This window comes from Herpailurus yagouaroundi, unplaced genomic scaffold (assembly GCF_014898765.1).
Source record: "Herpailurus yagouaroundi ecotype Mexico unplaced genomic scaffold, PumYag 308, whole genome shotgun sequence".
NCBI lineage: Eukaryota > Metazoa > Chordata > Mammalia > Carnivora > Felidae > Herpailurus > Herpailurus yagouaroundi.
The window spans coordinates 4807150-4830897 of record NW_024412525.1 but is presented as its reverse complement, the minus strand read 5'-3'; the positions used below and the strand labels follow the sequence as shown (position 1 = coordinate 4830897).

The window sequence follows — 23748 nt, the reverse complement described above, 5'->3', positions numbered from 1 at the left end:
GGGCTGTTCACAGCCAGTCCCCTGCCCTTCTTCAGGAGAGCCTGGAAAGTGCCTTGATGGGGACCCACCAGGAACTGGAGATGTTTGGAAACCAGCCCGCCTACCCGGAGAAACTGCTGCGCAAAAAAGAGTCCCTGCAGAACCAGCTCATCAACATTCGGGTGGAGCTGTCACAGGCGACCACGGTACCCCCCCCCCCGCCCCCGTGGGCACCCCGACAGGAGAGCCGCCCCTCCCAGGCTGTGCCCTCTAGCTCCCGACTCTCCTCTGCGGGCAGGAGCAGCAGGGGGCTCTTGGCCAGAAGGGGCACAAACGCGAGACCTTAGTACCGCCCTGCACGCGGCCGTGCGTATGCCGGCCTCTTCGATCCGTAGTCTCTGCCGAGGAAACTGGCTTATTTTTTCACACACCGCACCTGCACCGGGATTCGATCAGGACAGGGTGAAGTCGAGGGCTACTCGTTTCCTCGGCTGCTCTCACAGCTTCGCTGCCTACCTCTGTCCTCTCCCCTGGAGATCCAGGACACCGGCGGCAATGTCACCTCCCTCATCTCCCGTGGGCACGGGGCCGACCCTGCGGCCGGTACGCACTGCCTGGATAATGGCTCTGGGCTGCGGCGGCCAAAGGCCCAGGAAAACGTGGCCCAGGAGGGAGAAAGGTCTCTAACGCCCAGCAAGCAAACACCTCTGGGTTTTCTCTTTCTGCCCTCCCACTTTGTATCACCCAGTGTGGGGAGAACAGTAGGGTGCGGGCATCGTACGGTCCCCTTGTGGCCTACCCCCACGTCTGGAGAGGATTCTGGTTTCCCTGTGTCCGCCTGCAGTACGATGGGCCACTGCGCCTCTTGAAAGGCCAGTGTTTGGCTGTCATCAGAATGTCTCAGCCCTGGGCCCTCTCCGCCTGTCCCTCTGTGCCCTCCTCCCTCGCCCTGCCAGACCCCAGGTACCTTGGCCCCGGGCCCCGCGGCGGGATGGGAGGAAGGCTTCGGCAATGGCCGCTTTCTCAGTCAACCCACCCGCCCTTGCAGGCCCTGACGAACAGCACCGTAGAGTATGAGAACCTTGAATCCGAGGTCTCTGCCCTGCACGACGACCTCTGGGAGCAGCTCAATTTGGACGTCCAGGTGAAGAAGGCCCCTGGGCAGGAGAGGGGCGGTTGGCATGCCTTCCCTTCTCCTTAGGGCCACAAGAGACCAAAATGGCTTCCTTTCTTGCTTTAGAGATCTCAGAGACTTGAGACAGGGAGTTGGTCCTGAGACAAAGGACAGGATTCAAGTCCGCTTAAAACAGACGCTTTCAGGACGAAGCTAATGTGGATTCTTCTTTAGTTCCATCAAATCATTAGGAAGGAGTAAAGCTGAAACACAAGAGAGCTGGGTTAGACAGAAGGTATTTTATGACTGAAAGGATTTAACACATAAATAACGGACACGGGCGTCGGTCTAGACAAGCGTATAGGTCTCTACGGGGATATAGATATGGGTGTACGTGTAGCTGTCCCTCGTGACCTCAGAAGGAGTGGGCAGTACGGGAGAAGCCACCCAGGAACTTTAAGATAGGAAAGAGGCTTTCCTTCCCAGGAGGGGTTAGGAACGCTCTGCTTGGAGGCAGGAGGCTGGACTCATAGTTCTTATCCTTTCCCTCGATCCATCGTATCTACCCAAGCTGTGCAAGCCCTGTCTCTCTGTTGCGGTTAATGCCCCAGTTTCCCCTATTTTACTCCTGGCAACAAAACTTACCACCACCCTCACTTGCAGCTGGACCTCTTGGTCCAGGTCACCTGAATGCCACCGTGTCCTGTGGGCAAGCCTCACTTTCAACACGAGCATTTTAGGAGGTAGGAAAGCCCTCTGAGCACCAGCTCTGGAGACAAATAGACCCAGACTCAGACGGTGGTCGCACTGCTTGCTAACGGACGGCCTTGGGCGCACATCCCTTCATCCCCAAAGTCGGGACACCTGTCACTTTTGCCTCGCAGACTTCTGGTGCGGCCGAGATGAGTTAGTGTATGCAAAGCACTTAGCGCGGAGCCTGGCACGCGGCACGGAGGAGGGTCGGGCGCTAAATAAGTGGCAGCTGTCAGTTTTCAAAGAGTGTAAACTCTAACCGAATAGAATCCATGAGTGTGTAGGCATGCATTGGGCGTGAGTGTTACGAAAGGGCTGTTTGGATACAAAGAATCTTGGTAAGTGGGGAACTCTTGCCGTTGATAACTGGCTCCCATAGTGGCCACCTAGAGGGCCACTTGCTCCAAGACCACCCTGATCCCCCTGGGGGAAGCTGAGTCATGTTTACCTAACGGGGCTCTTGACTGTGATAGCAGGGCCCTCTCCTCTGGCAATTCCCGCATTCCATTTTGCAGAAGCCGAGGGGGGGCACAGTCTTCCCGTGAGAAAGAGGAACGTGCTGGAGGGCTGTGTGCGCGTCAGCGTGCGCGTGCGCCCGGGGCTCTTGTCTACCGCCGGCCCAAAGGGATGCAGGGAGGAGGCTGGGGCGCTCCTCACGGCCACCTCCCTTGACCTGCTCTTCTGCCGTTTCAGAATGAGGTACTCAACCGGCAAATCCAGAAGGAAATCTGGAGGATCCAGGATGTGATGGAGGGGCTGAGGAAAAATAACCCGTCCCGGGGCACGGACACGGCCAAGCACAGAGGTGGGTGCCTTCTCCACCAGCCTCCTGAAACGCTCGCCAGAAATGCTCTGGTGTCTCTGGCGTCCATCCCACATCTGTCAGCTCCCACCTCTCCAGGCCCTTACGCTGAGCTCAGAGCTAGTCAGGGCCCTCTCAGGCCTCCAGAATCTTCCCCCGGGAGGGTAGGTACGACTCCCTTACTCCCTCCTCTCCTCCCAGAATGCACCAGACCCCTCTGAGACACTGTTGACCCTGATGGTCTAGATTCCTCCCCAGAAAAGGTCAAAGAACACCTATGCCTCTCCCCACCCCTAAGCCCATGGGCCCATTGGCGATCTGAAGCCACTACCTTAATGTCTTCCTGAAGCCCTTTGGGCTGGACTTTGGGCTGGCTTTCTTTGACATCTCAAAGGCAACAGTGTCCTTTCCGTCCGTCATCGTCCCCTGTCCCTGCACAGTTCTCCACGGCCAGCCTGCACCCCAGCCCCCATAATAAGTCCCTTCAGCAGGCCCAGGTGGCCCTGGAACCTTCCTCCCACGTCCCTGGGTCCTCCCCTGCCTCCTCCACCTGTGGAGCCCATCCACATGCCTGGCCACACCCCTACCCTATCATCCCTCACCTCTCCTCTCCTCTGCCCCCAGGAGGCCTTGGCCCCACGGCCACCTACAGCTCCAACAGCCCCGCCAGCCCTCTCAGCTCTGCCAGTCTCACCAGCCCCCTGAGCCCCTTTTCACTGGTGTCCGGCTCACAGGGGTCCCCCACCAAGCCCGGATCCAGTGAGGTAAGCTGAGAAAATGGAGTAGAAGGTAGGCGGGGGAGGGGGGAGCAGGTCCTCATCTGCCTGAAAGGCCCGGATTCTGTGCCCCTCCCTGCCCCAGAGGCCGCCAGTCCTAGAGCTTTGGCTTTCGGTCCGAGGCAGTCGTCGTCTTGCGCCCAGTTTGGCGGACCTCCTTCCAGATTTCTCCTTTCCTTGCTCTCATCTGCACTTGCCATCTTTAGCTTCCTTCCGGGGAAGTCTCTTCCCAAACAGCAGGATGGTTAACAAAGATACCACTTAGTGGGGATTTAAATCCGGAGCTTTCCCGCACACGAGAGGGTGGAGAGTCAGCGTGGGGAGCAGTTTCCTAGCCAGTCAGCAAGAGTTTACAGGGGCTCTCCCAGGGGCCAGGGACGGTGTGAGGCCCTCTCAGCCATGTGCCCGTGTGTGCCCACAGCCCTCCACTTGGGGAGCCCAGCGTCCGGTGCCGACCGAGACCAATTTATAGGAAACAGCCAGCCTCTGGAGCGTGGCGGTGTGTGTCTCAGTATTGACCATAAACGCTCTGATATTCCCAAGAGACGGTGGAACTTTGGGCCACTAGGCATTGGGACAGTCAGAGGAACGAGGGAAAGGCATCACAGACAGGAGGGGCGGCAGAAGCAAAAGACACAGGGGCACGAACGTGCCCGGCGCGATGATGAGACAGCGAGCAGGGAGCTTTGGAGAAAAATGGGGGGACGGTGGGGGCAGCAGTCACAGGCGGGGGCTCTGCTGAAGAGGGCCCTGAGGCCGGGCTGAGAGTCCAGTCCGGAGCTGGAGCTCCATCCGGGCGGCGGGTGGGAGTCCGGTGGTCCAGGGCCCCGGATGTCCACGATGGGGGCCGCAGGTCTCCGCGAAGTTGTCTGTCCGCCTGCTAACGCTCTTTTCTCCTGCTCTCACAGTGGCTGCTCTCCTTCCTCCTAATGCTCTGGCTTCTCTCTGCCTCAGGAGCCCGGCCCGCCGCGGCCCCCCCTTCCCAAAGCCTACGTCCCCCTGGAGTCTCCTCCAAACGTGCCTCCACTCCCTAGCGAGAGCCGCTTCTGGCCGTACCCCAGCTCCCCTTCCTGGCACCGCCGTGGCGAGCCAGCCAGGGGTCAGGTACCCAGCACCCTCGGGTCCTGGAGGGCAGGGGCGGAGGGAGCGGGGCGAACGGCCAGGCGAGGGGGCGGGGCAGGGCACAGAGCCATTTTCCCCATTCCAGTAGTCATTTCCCACAGCTGCCCAGTTGGACCCTGGGATAAGGAGAGGGATGGCAGAGAAGGCTTTCCCCTTGGTGCTCTCCGTGGACGGGGGGACAATGAGTTGTCCCACTCCGTGCCGCGGCTCCCGGGCAGCCCCTGGCTGCCAGCACCAGCCGGCCAGGAAAGGCCAGGGACCCGCAGCGACCGGTGCCATTCCCATCCCCTCCTGCTCCTGTCCGCCTTAGACGCCGGTCCTCTTGTGCTGTCTCTGTCTCTGCCTTGCCTGTGTCCTCTTGGCTTTCCTCGGCCCTGGGATGTAAGAATACAGGGTCCCCTTTTCTGCCCCGTTCTGGCTCCCCAGCCCCTCTCCCAGGAGAGAGGTACAGTTAGGCTGGCAAGAGGTTGCACGGTGAGTAGAAAGAGTCCTGTGCCTAAAACAGGGAACCGTATTTCCATCTTTGCTCAGTTGCCGTATCTGCACCGCCCCGAGGGGCTGCCAGTGAGGGGGGCAAAGCGGGCCACGCTTTCCAGATGAGGGGAGGTGATGGGGCTCACCTGTGCTCTCTCCCTGGACTAGAGCCGGGGTTTCTGGCCTTTGGCCCAGTCTTTCTGTGTGCACCTCACTGACACTTAGACTCTTCAGCGGCACGATGGGGGCAAAAGGGGGTGCAGGTGGTATCTGAAGCCCCTTCGAGTCTCATGATTCTGCGAGCCCTCAAGCTAAGCACACTTTTCCGTCGCCCAGAATCTTGGTACCAAAGCCCAGCTGGTTCTTTTGCTTAAGTTTTGCGTGCGATTCCAACAGAATCCTCAGAGATCCTCGGCCTCATAGACCCCTCCTCTGGCCATTCCTCCTCTCTGGCTTACAGCAGAGTCTGTGCTTCTTGGCGTTTGCCGTAAGGACTGGTCAGGTTGAGGGGCCTCCCTGATGGGCCTCTGCTGAGGGCCTCCTGGAAGCCCTGAGCCCTCACTCCCCAAGATGAGCCAGCATTGGCCAGCCTTAAAGTGGCCTGAGTGGGAGGCTCGATCTCACCCCTGCCTGCTTCCCAGCTGGCTCACTTAGAGTTTCCTTATCCCTTGTTTTCAAGGGTCTGTGCTCCAGCCATTGCAAAACAAAGAAACACCCCTGGGGGCCAAATCCTCAGCAGTCCCTAGGGCACCAACCGTCTCCTCCTTTTTCCTCCCCAGCCCAAGGCAAGCTATGAGCAAAGCAAGAAAGACCCCCACCAGACGTCACCCCTGGACACCGCCAGAGACATCAACCTGGTGCCCACCAGGCAAGAGGCGGAGGCAGAGAAGCAGACAGCTCTCAACAAAGGTACTTCCTGTCCCATCCTCCCCTAGACGCAAGGCCAAGAGTCGGAGAGCGGCCCAGGTGCATCATCACAACCAAAGCCTGAGTGCCCACCCATCCTCGGCCTTTCATCTCAGCCACAGGTGGCACTGAGCCGCCTCTAGACGCAGGCTCCCCTGTGTGTCTGCCCTCCTGCTTCTCCAGGAGGCCCACCAGTTCTTCTGCCTCCCTACAGTTGGCATTGTGCCCCCTCGGACGAAGTCGCCCACCGATGAAGAGGTAACCCCGTCAAGGGTGGTGAGGAGGAGTGCCGATGGGCTCACCAACGGACTCTCCTCCCGGGTGAGTACGATCTGTGGGCGCCGAGGCCCGAGTGGGCCTGAGCTGGGCTGAGGCCTCTCTGTGTCTGCCCATCTGTCCACCATCAAGAAACCCCGGGCGGGAGGAGGAAGGCAGGACAAGTAGGAGGGGGCAACAGCTCCACTGGAGAAGCCTTCCTTCAGGAAGCCATATCGAGGGACAAGGGACAAGGAAGATACACATTACTTTCATTGTTCTGATCTTCCTAACAATTCTCAAATTTGCCGTGGCCCTAATTCATGAGAAAGATAGAAGGATGTTGAACAAAATTATTATAAGGTGCCAGCAATGAAATACAAATCCAGCAAAAATCAGGGTCAAATGAGCCGACCTAAGGTCGTAGATGTGTTTCCGAGGGCTGCCAGGAACTTAACAAAGCATCCCACACTTGGGGCCTTAAAACAACAGAAGTTTATTCTCTCAGAGTTGTGGAGGCCAGGAGTCCCGAATCGAGATCATCAGGGTTGGTTCCCTCTGGAGGGTCTGAGGGAGCACCCCGTCCAGTGCCTCTGTCCTAGCTTCTGGCATTGCAGGCAATCTTTGCTGTTCTTTGGCTTGTAGACCCAACACTCCAGTAGGCACTCCTACCTTCACATCTCCTTCTACTCCGTCTTCTTTTTTTCCGTCTCTTGTAAGGACCCCCATGATTGGGTTTCGGGTCCACTCTAATTCAGGATGCTCTCTTCTTGAGATCCTTACCTTAATCACACCTGCCAAGACCTTATTTCCAAATAAGGTCACATTCACAGTTACTAGGGGGTTAGGACCTGGACGTATGTCTTAGGGGCTATTCTTTAACCCGCTATGGACAGGCTTCCCAGAGAAGGGAAATCTAAGGGATTAGGGCAGGTGAAGAAGCTGGGAGGGCAGACGAGGCACGTGTCAGAGCCCCGTTCTCCCCCTGCAGCAGGAGCGCCCCAAGAGTGCCGTGTTTCCTGGCGAGGGCAAGGTCAAGATGAGTGTGGAGGAACAGATCGACCGCATGCGGAGGCACCAGAGCGGCTCTATGAAGGAGAAGCGAAGGAGCCTACAGCTCCCGGCCAGTCCGGCCCCGGACCCTGCTACGCGGCCCGCCTACAAAGTGGTAATGTCCTCGCAGCGACCCACGGGCCTGGCCCGGCATCTGCCAACAGTGTCCACTCCCAGTGGGTGACCAGCCTGGGCCGGGGCAGTTGGGTGCGGGGCACTGGGAGAGGGGCTGGGAAGGGCCCGAGCTGGGCACCTGGGGAGAACGAGGCGGGGTGGGGGGGGGAGACTTCTCCCCACTAGGCAGACGATTCACTGCCGCAAGTATTCCTTTTTGTGCGTTGAAAGAAAAATAACTCTCCCCCCCCCCCCCAAAGAATGCGTTGATTGCTTTAGTGGAAATGAAGTATACACAACTCACTTAACACGGAATAGTGCGAAGTTCACCGCCCAGAGAGAGGCATCGCTCACGCAATTTCTAGAGCGTTTTCTGTGTATTGAAAGATACATACTGAAGATCATCACGATGCCACCCTGTCACCTGGTACCGTTCCCAAACCTCATGTTGCTCTATTCGGGTCCCTCAGCAGCGCGAGGTTCGGAATTATCACCCCTGTTTGGGAGACAGGGACACAAAGTCAGGAGAAATTAAGGATTCCTGGGCCACACAGGTATTGAGTGTGGAGCTGGGAGTAGCCCCAGGCATCTGCCTAAGTTTTCTTTCCACCACGTTTCAAAAATACAGGAAAATTACGATTCGTAAGTCCTACCCTCAACCAGCTTGCATTCTACCTGGTGGGTTGGGGGTTGTCTGATACGCAACAACTAAAGGCCAGTGTCAGGCACACTAATCAACTGCCCAAAACGTATGGCACAGAATGGGAACACAGGCTACAGCCAGATGGGAAGTACCAAGTACTGACGAGACCTATCGATGAGATTTTTGCGTCTGGGCCTTTGCAGGCGTCCTCGCTCTGGACAAGCAGCACGGAAGGAACATGGCCGGGCGGTGGGGCCGCGGGGCGGTGGCCGGATGGGGCGTGACGAGCAGGGAGGACACAGGCCTGTTTTGCGCTGTCTGGAGACACGGGTAGCAGGGGAAATGGCTGCCGACAGCAGGACAGGGGCCCCGTGTGGTCACGGCGGTGCTGTCCCCTAGGTGCGCCGTCACCGCAGCATCCACGAGGTGGACATCTCCAACCTGGAGGCGGCCCTGCGGGCAGAGGAGCCTGGTGGGCAGGCCTACGAGACGCCGAGGGAGGAGATCGCCCGGCTCCGCAAAATGGAGCTGGAGCCCCAGCACTATGACGTGGACATCAATAAGGAGGTGAGTGAAGTCCGGGAGGGCGGAGGGGGAGGAAGCCTGGAAGGGGGTGGGATGGGGGTGGTGACGCAGGTCCCTCCGCAGCTGTCCACGCCGGACAAAGTCCTCATCCCTGAACGGTACATTGACCTGGAGCCCGATACTCCCCTGAGCCCCGAGGAGTTGAAGGAGAAGCAGAAGAAGGTGGAGAGGATCAAGACGCTCATTGCCAAGTCCAGGTAACAGGCCTGGGTGAACCTCGACGACATCTGCCCACCCAGGCACCCAGGGCACCTGGGACATTAGCGCCACCGAATCCAGCACCCCACCCCATGCCAGTGGGAGCCCTGAGCCTCCCCAGCGGAGAGTGCGTGGAGGCCGTGGCTCGAGGCAACGGACCAGGCCCGGGCCCGTGGCAGGGGCCGCGACGCTGCCGCCGTCGGGGGTCAAAAAGACAGCTGGGTGCAGGCACGTGCTGTCGTCAAGACAAACTGATGGGTTGCCCTCTGGTGACCTCTCTTCCTCGTCGAGGCCGCCCTAAATGTTCACCTGAACCTTCTGATTCATTTTAAAACATTGTAGGAAGGGGCCCCAAAATGTGTTCGGCCAGGGTCCCACTCACCCCATACACAGGCCTCCGACCACCCTGCCAACCTCAGTCCACAGGCCCCCGCCCCAAGCCAATGGGACCGTCCTGTCCGCCCCCCACTCCATGTCTGTGTGTCTGTGCCTCCTCAGTATGCAGAACGTGGTGCCTGTCGGCGAGGGGGACCTTGTGGACGTGCCCCAGGACTCAGAGAGCCAGCTGCAGGAGCAGGAGAAGCGGATTGAAATCTCCTGTGCCCTGGCGACCGAGGCCTCCCGCAGGGGCCGCATGCTGTCTGGTGAGAGGGGCCGGGCCTCGCTCCTCCAGGGAGACCGGCTGACCAGGTGCAGGGGAGGAAGCTCAGTGCTGCGAGGGGGCCAGGGACAGAGAGACCGTCAAGATCAGGATAAGCATTTATTGAGCACCAGGTACTGTGCTAGGCTCCACGGGGTGCAGAGGAGCCAGAGTTGCATCCAGGAGCTCAGAGCCATGGTGACCCTCCCAGCAGCTCCGCAGAGGAATAGCCAGAGGCCACGCAGGAAGCAAGCGAGCCCCCCCCCCCCCCCGCACCCCCTGGACAGCTCGAGGAAAGGCACAGCCAAAAGGTGATAACTGAGTCTGGTTGGGAGTGATAGGCATGGAGTGAGGGCCAGGCATCAGGGCCTCCTTTCATGGCCCTTTCCTGCCGCGTGCACATGGGAAGGTGGAGATGCTCTCGGTGGCCGCAGAGTTGAGAGTGATACAGTCACCAGCCTGGCTCCTGACCCGAACCCACTTTTCTGCTCATTAAAGATGAGCATGACGAGTGGACTTCACACTGACCCGAAAGCAAGAGGGTTCCAGGTGGACACGGTGAGGCCGGAGCCAGCCTGAGATATGGCCCCAGAGAAGGTGAGAATGGAATCAGGAAGAACGGACGAGGCTCCAAGACAGCGATTATGTCATGAAGCCTGGGGGGGACGGAGCGCATCCTCCTCCTCAAGACAAAAGGTGGTGAGGGCAGAGACGAAGAACTTTGAGGGCCAGTCCAGAGGGAGGCCCAGGAAGGATGCCAGGGTTACAAGGGCTTTGGTCGAGGAAGAGGCAGAGGCAGAGACAGGGGTGCTGGCCACAGGGACGGTAGCCTGGGCGAGGTCAGGCCTGTGGCCAGGAGCCCGGTGGAAGGCATGGCGTTTCGTGCTGGTGATTAAGAGGGGTTTGAATTCTGGCTTTCTGAGGCTCCATCTCCTCTGTAAAATCCAAGTCAAAATACCTGTCTGGTGGTGCAAGGAATGTCAACAATAAATGCTCAGCACCTAGCGCGGTGCCTGGCCCTTCGTCGGTGCTCAATAAATGCTAGCCAGGTGTCGTCGTGGTGGCGTTGGTGACGGTGGTCGTGGCTCATTGAAATAGCAATAGCTGAAGGAGAAGTAGGGTCTGTTTGTGGTTTTTTCCAACTATTTTAAATATGGATATTTTTAGAAACCAGAGGGTTTTCGGCTACCACAAGGGGGATTTGAGTACGCCTTGAGGAAGAACCTACTGGCAGTTAGAGTCTAGGGGACATTAGATGGGTGGCCGAGGAAGACCCCCCCCCCCCCCCGGGGGGGGGGGGGGGCGGTATTTCAGAAAGAAGCTGTCAGTTGGGCTGGAGTCGAGGACACGAGAAAGAGACGGGCTTCAGACAGCCCCATCCCACAGCCAAGGGCGGCAAAACCAGTTTGGCTGCACGGAGGCCTCTAGCTAACCTCTCTGTAGTTTAGCCGTAAAGTGAACTTGAATCTTCCAAAGATCAAATTCCCCATGCTCTGGGCAGAAGGCAACTTCCTGTTTCGAGGGTTAGAGCATACAACACTGTTTTTAAAACTTCCCTCTGCCTTCGCCGCAGCCCCTGGCTCTCTCGGCTGTAGTCTCCCAGCCAAAGGTTCCATGAAAACAGAACCCACCCCAGCCTATCAGATTTCCCTCTTGATAGACACCGGCTTACATTTCAGGGTCTACGCGCTGAAAGCAAACTATCACTTCGCTTTTGCCAAACCCCCAACTATTTAAAAAATGGCACAGCGGGGCCAGACCTCAGACTAAGCCCGCTGTCCCCCCCTGCCCCTTGGCTCGTGGCCCAGATTCCCAGAGCTGCTGCTCTGCCAGGGACAGCGAGGACTGTCCCTGGGCACATGCCGTGCGGGCATAGGTCCAAGCCCGGGACCTGAGGGCTGGGCCCGGGGCCATAATAGCAGGGCGGCGTGCACAGGATGGAGGCGTGGTGCCTGAGCGTGGGCGTGTGGTCAGTAACGAGCGCTGGAGCGCTTGTCGGTGTGCCCGATGTGTGCAGACTCAAGAATGGTGCATATGGGAAGATGTGACAATTTTTAATATGTGTGTGCGGCACGATGTCCCGTGCGGTGTCTGTATTCGGGTGGTGTTTGCAGAGGCGCACGTATCTGTGTGTATTCGGGTGTGAGGCGTGAGTGTATACGTGTGCAAGATGTCTACGGATATGGTGTGGAGACCATTATTTATGAGTACAGGTGGCATTCGGTACACCGTCGGAGTTACATATGCGTAGGTGAGCGTACAATATAAGGATGGAGGTGGTGTTTACGAACGTACGTGTTTGTGTGCGATTGGCGCTTTTTTTTTTTTGCAGTATCGGGAATGATAAAACGCACTTGTGTGTATGTCGTATATATGTACACGTGGCAGTACTGATGTATCTTTGTGTGCAGGGTGGGAGAGAGCACGTGTGACATTTGTTTGTGAAAGAGAGAGCATGTGAGCAGGGAAGGGCAGAGAGAGAGGGAGAGAGGGAATCCCAAGCACATTCCGTGATGTCAGCTCGGAGCCCAGCATGGGGCTTGATCCCCATGAGATCGTGACCTGAGCCGAAATCAAGAGTCGGACGCTCAACCGACCGAGCCTCCCAGGCACCCCGTGACCAATTATTTATGCATGCAGATGGGGTAGTACTTGTGGACACACAGTAACAGTATCACATCTGTCCAATCCATAGCTGCTACATATGTGAATTTTAACTATTGCAGCGCATACATTCCTGACACGTATTTTGTACTTTTCTGCCTTTCTAAGGAAGTTATATTTCACGTAACCCATTTTGCTTGCTCTTGCTAATTTAATATCATTGTAAATATCCTTATTTTGTGGATCTGTTGAAGGGAATGCCCTTAGAGGCTATAGTTGGTACAGACTGTAGCAATGCTAAATGTTCCCAAACTGTTACACTTTTAAAGGTTTTGTATCTAATTTTGCAAAAGACTTTTTCCTCCTCAGTTGTGTCTTCTTCTAGCTGTCAGTAGGTCTCTTGATTCCTTTCTCTCCCCTAATTTCCCTGCTTCTGATCTCCCATGGGGTAGTAACCCAGCAGGTCAACACCTATTAGAATGGTATAGAAATTGGGGCGCCTGGGTGGCTCAGTCGGTTGAGCGTCCGACTTCAGCTCAGGTCATGATCTCGCGGTTCGTGGCTTCGAGCCCCACGTCAGGCTCTGTGCTGACAGCTCAGAGCCCGGAGCCTGCTTCGGATTCTGTGTCTCCCTCTCTCTCTGCCCCTCCCCTGCTCATGCTCTGTCTCTCTCTGTCTCAACAATAAGTAAAACATTTTTAAACATTAAAAAAAAAAAAAAGAATTGTATAGAAATGAAAGTAACTGGATTCCAAGGAGCTCATCTATGAATAAGTGTAAGAGCCTCACTGCATGCACATTGGAACATCAATTTGGCTTTCCTGAAATAGCCCTTGCCTGGTTTTTTTTTTTTTCCATCTTTTTGACTATTTTAGAAGTCGAAGCTGCCACATAACTAACCATTGGGTCCACGATACAGACAGACGCACAACTGTGTGTTTCGAAAGCGTTTGTGAGTGTGTTTGTATGTGAAGTTACACGTGTGTTGGGTCACGTGGAAGAGAACAGATTTGGAAGTGCACGCGCACACATATCTGAGATGTTTGCAGCACGTGTGGAGGTATTATCGGATCCTGTGCACAAACTATGTATTGTGTGTGGGCAGACACAACTTCCTGCTCACGAGAAAGTTCCAGGTCTTATATACAACTGTGGGTGTACGTATATATGCAGTGGAAGCTGCCCCGGCCCCCTCTCTTGCGCTGAGGGCAGGGAAGGTGATGAGGTCCAGGGCAGGGTGGAGAGCAAGGGACTAGGAAGTTCGATGCCAGGATCCTTCTCTTGAAGGAAACAGTGTGACCCTGGGTGAGGTCTGGTTCTCCTCTGAGGCCAAGTGAGGATGTTCTGTCTGCCAGTCTCCTTGCCTCACAGCCGTACAGGGGTGCCCAGGGGCCTGGAGCCCGCACAGAGCTGGTCCCTCATAATACAACCCCCCTTCCCATTGCCCTTCCACTTGGCTAGTCTCAGCATGGCATCATAATGATAATTAGAGTAAAATCCATTAATTCAAATGTCACCACTTTAAGGTTTGTAATGATTTGTTTGGCTTGGAGGTGAAGTTTGCCCTTCCTGGATTGAGGAGAAGGGGGTTCCCCGGTGATAGCGGGGCCGTGTTTCCAAGACCTTGAGCTGGTCTGAGTTCACGGAGCTCACTTCAACCCTGCCGGAAGCCTCCGTTTAAATGGAGGGGATTCCCCCACCCCGGTGACAACTTGGATCCAGTCGTCAGATGGGGGCCTGACGATCTGGGCTAGTGTGATTTTACTGCACTATTCATCATCATCGTTAGCGACGACACCACCGTGTATAAGGCGCCGTCGCTGGTCCCCTCCGCGCCATCTCCCCGTTGCACGGACGGGAGTGGAGCCTCCGCCCAGAGAGGCCGGCCTCGGCCGCGGTCACACTGGTTCTCAACAGAGCCCGCAACCGCTCCGTCTCCTCCGGGGACCCCGTGCTCCTCCGTGGCGCCCGGGAACGAGGCCAGCTCCGCTTCAGCTCCCCTCTCTGCTTGCCTCCTGCCTGGCTCGCCGCCTGGGGAAGGGCCTCGCTTGCTCTGGGTGCCCCGCCTCCCCGCCCCTCCCCCACCCACCTCCACCCACCCACCCCTCCCACCCCCACCCACCCCTATTCACCTCCCTGTTCATTTCTGTTTCCAGTGCAATGTGCCACCCCAAGCCCTCCCACCTCCCCTGCTTCCCCGACTCCACCAGCCAACCCCCTATCGTCTGAATCCCCACGGGGCACCGACAGCAGCCATACCATGCGGGTCTGAGCTCTGACGTAAGAACTTTTCTTCTGTATTTCATCCCACCGCGGGGAGTGGGTCCCCCGCCCCCCACCCCCGTGAGCCATCCACACCCCTCATCCCAACCTCGCTTCTCCCGCACCCCCCGCGCCCCCCCCCCCCACCCCCGCCGCTCCCTCCCCTCCCTCCACCTGCTTGAGCCCTCCGGCGTCGCGTGCAGTGCTGGGCTGGCGCCGGCTGGCAGGGCCGCTGCTTGGTACCGCAGTGCCCGCGGGCTTTGCTTCTCCAGAAGCAGACAGGGACAGAGCTGAGGCCCCCGCTGTCCCTCTGTCGGCCAACAAGCCTTCTACCTGTTGAGATGCACAGCGGTCCTGCCTCGGAAGCCCCCAGGTCACCCCCAGATCTTCCTGTAAATTAAAATCACACTGGAAACGGTAGCAAAGGCTGTGCATCTTCCCCTCCCCTCGCACACAGCCGCTCAGTACCAGGCAGGTGGAAAAGAACACGGACTTCCATTCATCTGTCCCCCTCTCAGGGTTGGGGGCGTGGGGCGGGTTTCCGCAGGGTTCTACAGGAAGAGACCTCTGTCTCCCGGGGAAGCTTGGCTGGAGTCGGTTCTCGTCTGGGTAGCACCTCTCTGACCCGTTTCTCTTTTCTCCAGTGCAAGCCCTGGCCGAGGCCAACGCCGTGAAGCTGCACAGAGCCACGTTCTGAAGGCCGCCTCTGCCCCCCGAGGTCCTGGTCCCCCACCCCGGCCCCCCGCGCCTGCGCTCCCATGGGAATGCTGCAGGGAGCCAGGCTGGGGGCCGGGGTTGCCGCCGAGAGGATGCCTCAGTGTCCACACGCCCGCCACGCCCGGCCCCGAAGCCCCTCACTACTCAGATGGTGGTCCTCGGCCAGGGCCCGAGAGGGCGGGCAGGGAGCACCCTCCTGTCTGGTGCCCAAGTCACAGGGAGCTAGGCCTGGCCCTGCCCGGGCTGGTGATGGCCTTACTGGAACATTTCCTGATGAAGAGGATGCCCTGGTGGGAGAGACGCCCTGAGCCGTCTTAGGTTAGGACTAGGGGAAGATGGACACGCTGCCTCTTCTGGGCCCTCTTGACACCGAGGACGGCACCTGCCATCATGTCCTTCCCCCATCAGCCCCACCCTACTGCCCCGGCTGTACCCAGGGCTTTGACACATCTCTGCTTATGGGTGCTCCTTGGGGGTCCAGTGGAGACTGACCACCCTGCTTGAGCCAAAGACAAGATGACAAGACGTGGGGAGAGGCTCCTCGGCTCCCGGAGGGGACAGTGCTGGCTGTGGGTAGAGAGCAGCACGCAGGTCTGTGCAGCGTCTGAGGGCAGGTTGAGAAGGGGTAGAAGAGAGAAAGGGAGAGTTGGAGGCGAGTGGGAGGGAGGACAAGGAAGCAGCAGGAATCGTTTGCAAGAAAAAGGACAAGGCAGAGATGCAAAGAGGGGGTACGGGATTGGTTTCCCCAGGATGGAGCCTTAGCTTCGTGCCAAGTACAGTGCCAGACTGTCAGCTCCGCTCCTCCACCGGGTCCCCCAGATCCGCGGGCTGCCCGCACACTGGCTCCCGGAGGACCCACCAGCAAGCACGTGGGGGCCTGAGGCCGTGGGGACGAAGGTGTGGGGATGCTGGTGTGGGTGAGCAGGTTGGAAGATGGCTCTTTCTTAGGTCTGGGCCTAGCGTCTGCCTCCCCCTACTAGGCTCAGGGGCCGAGAGAAGGACCTGTCTTCTGTAGGGTGTAGTCAGCCTTGGGGCCTTTCCTAACCTTGTTCGGGACATTTCCTTGTCCCCCTTCCCCTTGGAATGGGCTGTGGGCCAGCTGAGCGAGTGCCCTGGAGAGGTAGCACAGCCTTAATCTGGGAGGCCAGATTCTAGGACCCCACCCCGCATTCCAGGCGTCCGGATGAGGCTGTATGGAAGGACTCCCTTCCGGCCTGGCTGTCTCACAATCCACCTACCCAGGGAGGCCAGTGGAGGAGACACAGAAGCAAAGTTCATTCTTCCTCCTCTGCGGCTCGTCTTCGAGGACTGTAGCCAGAGAGGAGGGAGGGGAGAGAGTGAAGCTGGAAAAACCTCGGCCCCTGGGCCTTCTCTCTGCCAGAGCTGATGCCCGGAGACTTCCCAAGAACGACTACTTTATCTGCCGCCAAGTCTTCTCCACCCCTTCACGGCTGGGACAGTTACTGGTTCATATGCAAGTAAAGATGGCAGTTGATTCAACAAATATTGATCAAGCACCTTTTATGTACCAGGCACTGTTCTAGGTGCTTAGGATATTCTCGTGCTTCTGCGGGATTGCAGGCTGGGGAATTTCACTTCACTTTTAGCAGAGGTGTTGACCGTGACCTTTGGCTACATTTCCCATCTTTAGCACAGCTCGAGCACCCCAAACCTGGTTTTTTTTCCCTCCCCTACACACTGGTGGGCGGGATTGGCCCTCTCCCCCTTTCCGGCACCTTTCTCCACCCACAAGAAACGGCTCTTTGGGGGCCTCCCATGCCTTCTCCTTTCTTTGTCCGTCTCTCCTTTTTTTAAAGTGGTATCTTTAGAACTACATGTAAAATACCAAGGATTAACGCCTGCCACCTCGCTCTCACCTCCTGTTTCATAAAGCTGGCTCTTTATGTTGCTTTACATGCCTTAATATGTTTTATGAAGATTATACATATTATAGATATATACATAATATATATATTTGTTTGGATGTCTGGTCCTTTCCCAGAACTCCTGCCCAGGCCCGTTTTCTCCCCTTCACTTTCCACGCCATTCCTACCTAGCATGTTGTGGCCACACCCCATGCCTTTTGATCCAAAGAAGGGGAGAGGACAGACTTATTTTAAGACAGATCTATTTTACGCTTTTATTATAAAAGCAAATCTATTTTCAAAATGTGCAATGTCTGAATGGAATTGGCCAATGGTAGGAGGAGACTGGGGCGGCTGCTTCTAGGTCCGACCCTGTGTCCTTCCCTATCCCCCCCCCCCCCCCCCCCCCCCGCCCCGGCAGCTTCCTCGTCCTATTCTCCAGTCTGCAAAGGACCAGTCCCCAGAGCTCACCCAGAGAGCATCTCACCAGGGCATCCAGGCTCTTGGAAGTCCTGGTCTAAGGATTTGATTACAACTGTCAACTCTTGATGACCGTCTAAGGTTACGGGATGTGAATCCTCTCAAAGGAAATGTTTACAGTTGTGTGCACAAAAGCACACCCGTGCGGGCACACACACTCCCCCGATGTGCTCCTGGACCTCCTCCCTTCATCGGTCTGCTGGAAAGGGCAGACAGTTTAATGGCAGCCTATGCTAAACAGCACCAAGAATTCTGTTCCCTGATGGAGCCAGGATGCAGTGCAAAGGCCAAAGGAAAACCGTTTGGGATCACAGGTCCTTCAGCACAGACACATTCAAGTTCCTCGGATTTCTCACACTCCTTGATCCCTTTCCGGTCTGGGTCACATCGACGACCTCTGTCTCCCTCTGTGACCTTTCCTCTGGGGGCTGTTGATAAGGGGACGGTACCTCGGTCTGGCATCCAGACTGCGAAGTCAGCTTCTGGGCTGAAGCGAGTCCCACGGACAAGGTAACATCTCAGCCTTGCCCAGGAAGCCCCCCGGGACTTTCATCTGGAGGGCTGCCGCTGGGGCGCTGAACTCCGCCGGCTCGGCCTTCCACGCTCTTATCCACCCACAAAGTAGGCAAGGGGCTCTTGCCTTGCAAGGTTTCGGGCACAATGGAAGTCTTTTGTCCAGATCCGGAATCAAAGGTTTGGGACTGTCACAGAGCTCCTGGCCAGCATTTGAAGCCTGACCTCCCAACTCTGACATTTACTGACACCCTATTCCCAGCCTGGAGCATCTTGTTATGAATGAACGGGGCCCAGACGGAGGCCCAGGGCTAAGTGACCCACCGGGAGACAGCCCTGGTTACTATTCTAGGGCCTTCCCAATTAGCACATTACCTTCCTGATCAATAACCAAGAGGCTGTAATCAAATACCGCTACTGTCACTTTAAAGATTTTCTGAGGTCGCAAGCTGTGCATACTTGCTCTCCTGCCTTGGGGAGAGGCATGGTCTTGGGGCAGGGCTGAGAATAGCAAGACGGAATCAATTCCTTTCCCCTGTAGGCACCCCCCACCTGGCAGCTCTTAAAACTAAGGAAAATATGAAATATACGTATATATACATATATCTATTTATGCACATACTGGGGCCAATTTGATTTGCTAGCATTAGACAATAAACCATACAAGGAAATGTATGATCTCAGTGTCTTTATTTAGTATAAAAGTGACCTTAGAAGAAAAGTTAAAGTTAGATAAACAGAGGGCATCTCTGTTGGGGACCAAACATCTGTAGCAGCTGCTTTAGCATCTTTCTAGCCAACAAGCCCCTCCCCGGGGAGGGGCCTCCTGACTGAGAGTGAACGTTCGCTTCCCCCCCGCCCCGCAGCATTCTTTCTAGATCTAGTTACTGAAGAATCCCAGTGAGCTCTGCATTTGTATCTTGCAAGTTTGTATAAACCCAATACAGGAAATAAAATGAATGGTTTGTACACGTGCCGTGTGTCTCTCACTCTGTGCCTGCCTGTGGCTGGCCTCGCGGTTCCGGGCAGCTTACAAGCTTGGCAGAAAAGGGGAGAGGGTCTGGGGTGGAGCCTTCCCTGTGGCTAAAAGCAAAGCTGGGTCCGTGGTATGCTGCCACCGCGGTCATCTCTTCTGTCCGGGTAGCCCCGAATCAAGACGTGTCCCAAGCAAGGTCCTGGGTAACGAGCGTTAATTAGATCAGTGTTCAGATCCTGGAGACTTCCCTTGACTCGTCTCCGAGACTGACAGTAGAACTACAGGAGAAGAAAATTCTTAGGTGTTCTCAATTACTGCACAGTGCCCTGTACTTCTGCTTGAGGGGACAACAAGGTCGATGATTTGGGGAGGGGTATCAGAAAAGCCACCCCAAATTATACTCATCCAGCCTCAGTGTTTTGGGTTTATGACCTTTGGCAGGTACTCAGTGAAGGACTCAGCGTGAAGGACTTTATCAGAGCTTCTCAATTTGAAATCTTGGGTCATAGTCAAGAAGCCCTGTGAATTCTATGCGGTGGAGAGTAGAAAGAGAGAGTGAGCCCAGGATAGCGGCAGGCCTCAGCTGGGCCCCTGCAGGATGTCTCGGAAGAGGTGGAGGCATTAATGGTTCAAGGTAGAGAAGAACTTTGAGAAAGAAGAAAGGGGAAGGCAGGCCTCTTTCAATTCCTGATTTTGCTTTAGTCTGGTTCTAAGGGCTGATTTCAAACTCTGGACACCTGTTCTCCTTCCTAAAGAGCTAGCAGAGAGCATGTGTGTGTTTAACAAATAATAGGAGTATATTTGGGGGTTTTGTCACATCCCCAGGAGAGCTAGACGCCTGTGGTCCTTTGTGAATCCGGGAGAACTGGGATTGAAGCAGACTCAAGAGAAAAGCCACTGGAGCTGGAGGAGGTGCCCTGGAGAACTTGCGGCTCTCCAGGGCCTGTGTCTGTCTGCAGTTCCCTGGGGGCCAGAGCCGGAGGCTTGGAGAGGAGGTGGTGGGACAGGAGAGCACAAGACATGGCTGGGTGTTGCTGTCTCCACAAATGGGCTGGTTCCTGTCCAAGAACGATGCCCATGGGGGGAAAAAAAAAGAAAACAAAAGAACGATGCCTATGGATCTCTGCCTGCTCCAACTCCTGGCCCAGATCAGCCCTCTAATCAAGCCAGGCTGGGATTGGAAACGGGGGTGGTAGTCAGGAAACGTAAGTGAAAACGCACCTAGCAGAATGCCCTCCAAAGAGTGCTGCTCTGGAACGTCGTGGTCATGTATTATTCTTGGAGAGAGGCATGATGGGTTCAGGCAGGCAACCAGCCTTCGGATCCTGCCTCTGTGGCCAGGGAACGAGGCCCACTCCACAGCCCCCTCATCCCTGAGCCTCCGCTGCCTCCTGGCCCTGCTCCTGGCCCTGCTCCTGGCCCTGCCGAAGTTTGGACACATCACCAAAGTTCCTGAGCCTCAGTTTCCTGGTCCATGAAATGGGGATATCAACCACCATTTTACGGAGCTCTAGAGAAAGTCAAATGGGAACACGAATGAAAACTCTGAAAACTCAAATTCATCTACAAATGTGAGGAGGCAGTGGTGACGTGGTGTAGGCCCCTGGGGAAGAAAGAGAACGTCTCCCAAAGACGTTCTCCCACGTTCTCCCACTTTGCCACCTCCACTGCCTTCGACAAAGACATCACCAGGGCCCCTGCTGTCCAGCCCTTTGAGATGTCCCTCCCCTCCCCACCTCTATTCCTCCAGCTCCAGCCTTCCAGGGCCCACAACCTCCTCCCGGGGGGGGGGGGGGGGGGCGTGCTCCTAAGAAGGGGCACCTGGGTGGCTCAGTCGGTTAAGCGTCAGACTTCAGCTCAGGTCTTGATTTTGCGGTCTGTGAATTCAAGCTCCGCGTCGGGCTCTGTGCTGATGGCTCAGAGCCTGGAACCTGCTTCCGATTCTGTGTCTCCCTCTCTCTCTGCCCCTCCCCCGCTCACACTCTGCCTCTCTCTCTCAACAATGAATACACGTTAAAAAAAAAATTCTTTTTAAAAGAAGGGGCTCCTCTCTGGGAGTGTGGGCTGTGGACCAGCCCGTCCAGGCCCGACACCTGTACCCAGCGCTGCCATCAGGGAACCAGGCCGGGAGGGCCCAGTTTGAGGACGGTTCCGGTCTTCCAAGCTTACAGGCGAGCTCCATGGTGGCGGGAAGGGGGGGTGGGGTGGAGAATATTCCTAACTGCTATTTTATACACCTGTGCGAGCAGTTAAGCACCACATTTGAGAGAAGTCTTTCAATAACAGCATTTAATAGTATACCAACACTAGTAATATTAATAACAAGAGCAATGATCATAACTATACTGGAAAAGTATGAACAATGGCTCATCAAGTGTTTTCTGTGAACCGGTACCCGGTTCCGTGCACTCCCCACGCACTTACTCACCAGTCCGCGTTCTAACTCTAGGGGACAAGTACAACTCTCACCCAAGACGCTGAGGCACAGAAAGGGTAAATCAAGTGTCCAAGGTCTCACGAGGCTAGGAGGAAGCCCAGGCCCACTCTGACCTCAGAGCGGAAGTTCTTAACCTACCAGTGGTTTCAATGCGGGTGATCGCGCCCCCTAGTGGAAATTTTGGAAATTTGCGGGGAGCTTGTAGTGGCTGCAAGGCACTGGCCAGATCTCCAAAAACAGTTAACTGTCTTCTACCCTGCAGGACTTTAAAACGTACAACCGACCTAAACCCACTTCTAATATAAGTTGGTCATACAGCAATTCATAATAGTACGAAGTATAAGCTTCTAAGTTTTTTTTAAGTCAGTTTCATGAATAACTCGGTAAGTTACGAGATGGTCTTAATGGAGAAGAAACGTAAATGGAATAAAGACATGGTTTAAAAATTGAGTTAAACTACCGCATACATTGTCCCCACAATGCAGTGGAACATTCAAGTACTGTTTCCGTGGTTGAAGATGGTTCCAAGTGGGGTCTTACTGAGCAAGCACAGACCGACTGCAAACATCTAACGGAGGAGATCTGAGAGAACCAACCATTACAGCAAAGATACCTGAAATGCAGGAGATCTCATTAGATCGCCTTAATGAATGTTTTTAGAGATTATTTCATAGGATTGTCATTCTTTAGATTTTTTAAGTTTTTGCAGCCCCAGCACGGACACCTAAGTTGTACAGATTCCGTGTGGTAATGTTTGGGGATGCTGTCTGTTTTTTCTCTAGCTTTCCCCGCCCCTGTCCCGGGGGCCCACATGCAATTGTCCTCAGGCACTTGTATCCCCAAGTCCCTTTCCAATCTAGCCTCCATTCCCCACTGCCTGTTGGAAACACATGACCTCCAAGGCCCAAATTCTAGACTGAATTCTCCCTCAACCTGCGACAGCATTTCAAGACAGAGCTCTGTGTGTCTGTGACATGCCCGCGCTTACTCCTTTCCCGCCAGAGCACCGGGGAGCTATTTTAACAATACACACAGAAGACCCAGTTCATTTGCATTCACATCGCGCCTCCTCATTGTCTCCACTCTGCCTTGCTATGTTATCCCTCTTTCAATTAAGGCTATTACCCTCTTTCTCTTTTTATATGTAAGTACACTCCGTTTGTTGTAATTTACCTAACGGGTTTTATTCTTTTGTTCATTTCCTACTACTCTCTCATTTTCTTGTGGGTGGGGAAGGTGTTTTCGTTTTTATTTTGTTTTGTATATAATGACTCTCTGGTCTTCTACTTCTCTTAAATGTAAGTGTATTTCTTATAAGTAGGTGCAAGCAATCTGCCTGTTTCACTTATGGCTTCATTAAATCTTGCCTGAACATTAATATATTGAGAGACATCGTGCTTTATTATGATTTTTCCCTTCTTTATATAGTTTTGTGTTTTTAAAACTGATGTGTGTAGATTGCTCATATCATCTATGAACTTCATTTCAGGATAGAGGGGACATTACAAAGGGGATGCTGACTCGTGGGTTGAGAGCCACGGCTCTACGGTGGCAGAAAGGATGTTAAGAACTATCTGCCCCTCTTTTTACAGGCCCACAGAGGGAGGGAAGGATGACCCATGTCTACACAGCTGGTGGGTGGACTTTCAGAACTAGGCTTCTGAAATCGTCCAGCCTTACCCCAAGCCCAAATTCATCTTTCATCCTCCCTGGCTCAACCTCACTGTCCGACGCTGGACACCGCTGGGGAAAAGGAGGTCGAAGCCTTTTGTGTCTAACTCCTCTGGGGCGCTTTTGCCCTTGCTGTAACCCAACCCGGCTCTCCCAGAGACTGCCGGCAACAGGTTTTACCCAGTGGCTTGCCGCCCCCTAGCGTCTAGCATGGGTACTAGCGCCAAGCAAGCGGACTCCACAGGCACGAAGAATTGAATACTTTTCCGAGGAGAAACGCGGATTCCAACTCTTGCCACACCCCCACCAAGCCAGGCAAGGAACCCGGGGAGCCCGAGATCCCAGTCCACTCTACAGTCTGAGTTCTGCGAAGGACTTGGAAGCAGTTACACTCAGCCTCAGGGCGCGGGAGTGGGGGGCGTTGGCGGGGTCAGGTGGGTGTTGCCTTCGCCAGGTGGGCGGAGCGTGTGCCCAGGGCTAGTGTCCTCTGGGAAGATCCAGGAGAAGGGAGCCTGCGACTTTAAGCAGCCGTTTGGGTGGGGAGGGGGGGAGAGGTGGGGTTTGGAGAGCGGAGGGAGTTAATGATTTACCAGAGGCCCGTTTCACAATTTCCCAAGGGTCAGCTTGCCTGGAGCACGCACAAGCGCGGTCCTCCCTGCTCCTCTCCCCTTGGCAGCTTCGACCCGGAAGGCCCCCCAGGCAGCCTGCGGCATGATCTCCATCACCGAATGGCAGAGTGAGTGGGGGGGGCCGGTGCCGTGGAGGGGGCTGGGCTGGAAGGGAGGATCCAGCCTGGGGCGGAGGGAGAC

At 55.7% G+C, this 23748-nt stretch overlaps 2 protein-coding genes and 1 long non-coding RNA gene across 29 annotated transcripts in view; 2 read left to right on the top strand and 1 right to left on the bottom strand.

The window, feature by feature from the left end:
• The window catches only part of PLEKHA6 (pleckstrin homology domain containing A6), a 144009-nt gene extending 125185 nt beyond the window's left edge, over positions 1 to 18824 (top strand). For 20 of the 26 annotated variants that reach the window (XM_040462131.1, XM_040462137.1, XM_040462124.1 and 17 more), the window contains 13 exons: positions 36 to 185; positions 1028 to 1123; positions 2540 to 2651; positions 3273 to 3412; positions 4379 to 4528; positions 5800 to 5929; positions 6141 to 6247; positions 7173 to 7349; positions 8391 to 8558; positions 8640 to 8773; positions 9273 to 9418; positions 14175 to 14298; positions 14925 to 18824. In XM_040462131.1, the coding sequence (XP_040318065.1) occupies positions 36 to 185; positions 1028 to 1123; positions 2540 to 2651; positions 3273 to 3412; positions 4379 to 4528; positions 5800 to 5929; positions 6141 to 6247; positions 7173 to 7349; positions 8391 to 8558; positions 8640 to 8773; positions 9273 to 9418; positions 14175 to 14290 (1626 nt within the window). In that variant the 3' untranslated portion in view covers positions 14291 to 14298; positions 14925 to 18824. The remainder of the gene's footprint in view (positions 1 to 35; positions 186 to 1027; positions 1124 to 2539; positions 2652 to 3272; positions 3413 to 4378; positions 4529 to 5799; positions 5930 to 6140; positions 6248 to 7172; positions 7350 to 8390; positions 8559 to 8639; positions 8774 to 9272; positions 9419 to 14174; positions 14299 to 14924) is intronic. The other 6 variants (XM_040462133.1, XM_040462145.1, XM_040462122.1 and 3 more) reach the window with 5 other exon arrangements.
• Positions 18825 to 18957: 133 nt separating this feature from the next.
• Positions 18958 to 21364, bottom strand: LOC121021610 (uncharacterized). The gene is made up of 3 exons (XR_005786605.1): positions 21260 to 21364; positions 20053 to 20341; positions 18958 to 19889 (listed from the first exon to the last, which is right to left on the bottom strand). It is a non-coding gene; the product is annotated as an uncharacterized LOC121021610 (long non-coding RNA).
• Positions 21365 to 23518: 2154 nt separating this feature from the next.
• GOLT1A (golgi transport 1A) overlaps positions 23519 to 23748 on the top strand; it is a 15322-nt gene continuing 15092 nt past the window's right edge. Inside the window, exon 1 of one of the 2 annotated variants that reach the window (XM_040462153.1) lies at positions 23519 to 23675. In XM_040462153.1, the coding sequence (XP_040318087.1) occupies positions 23651 to 23675 (25 nt within the window). In that variant the 5' untranslated portion in view covers positions 23519 to 23650. The remainder of the gene's footprint in view (positions 23676 to 23748) is intronic. The other variant, XM_040462152.1, reaches the window with a different exon arrangement.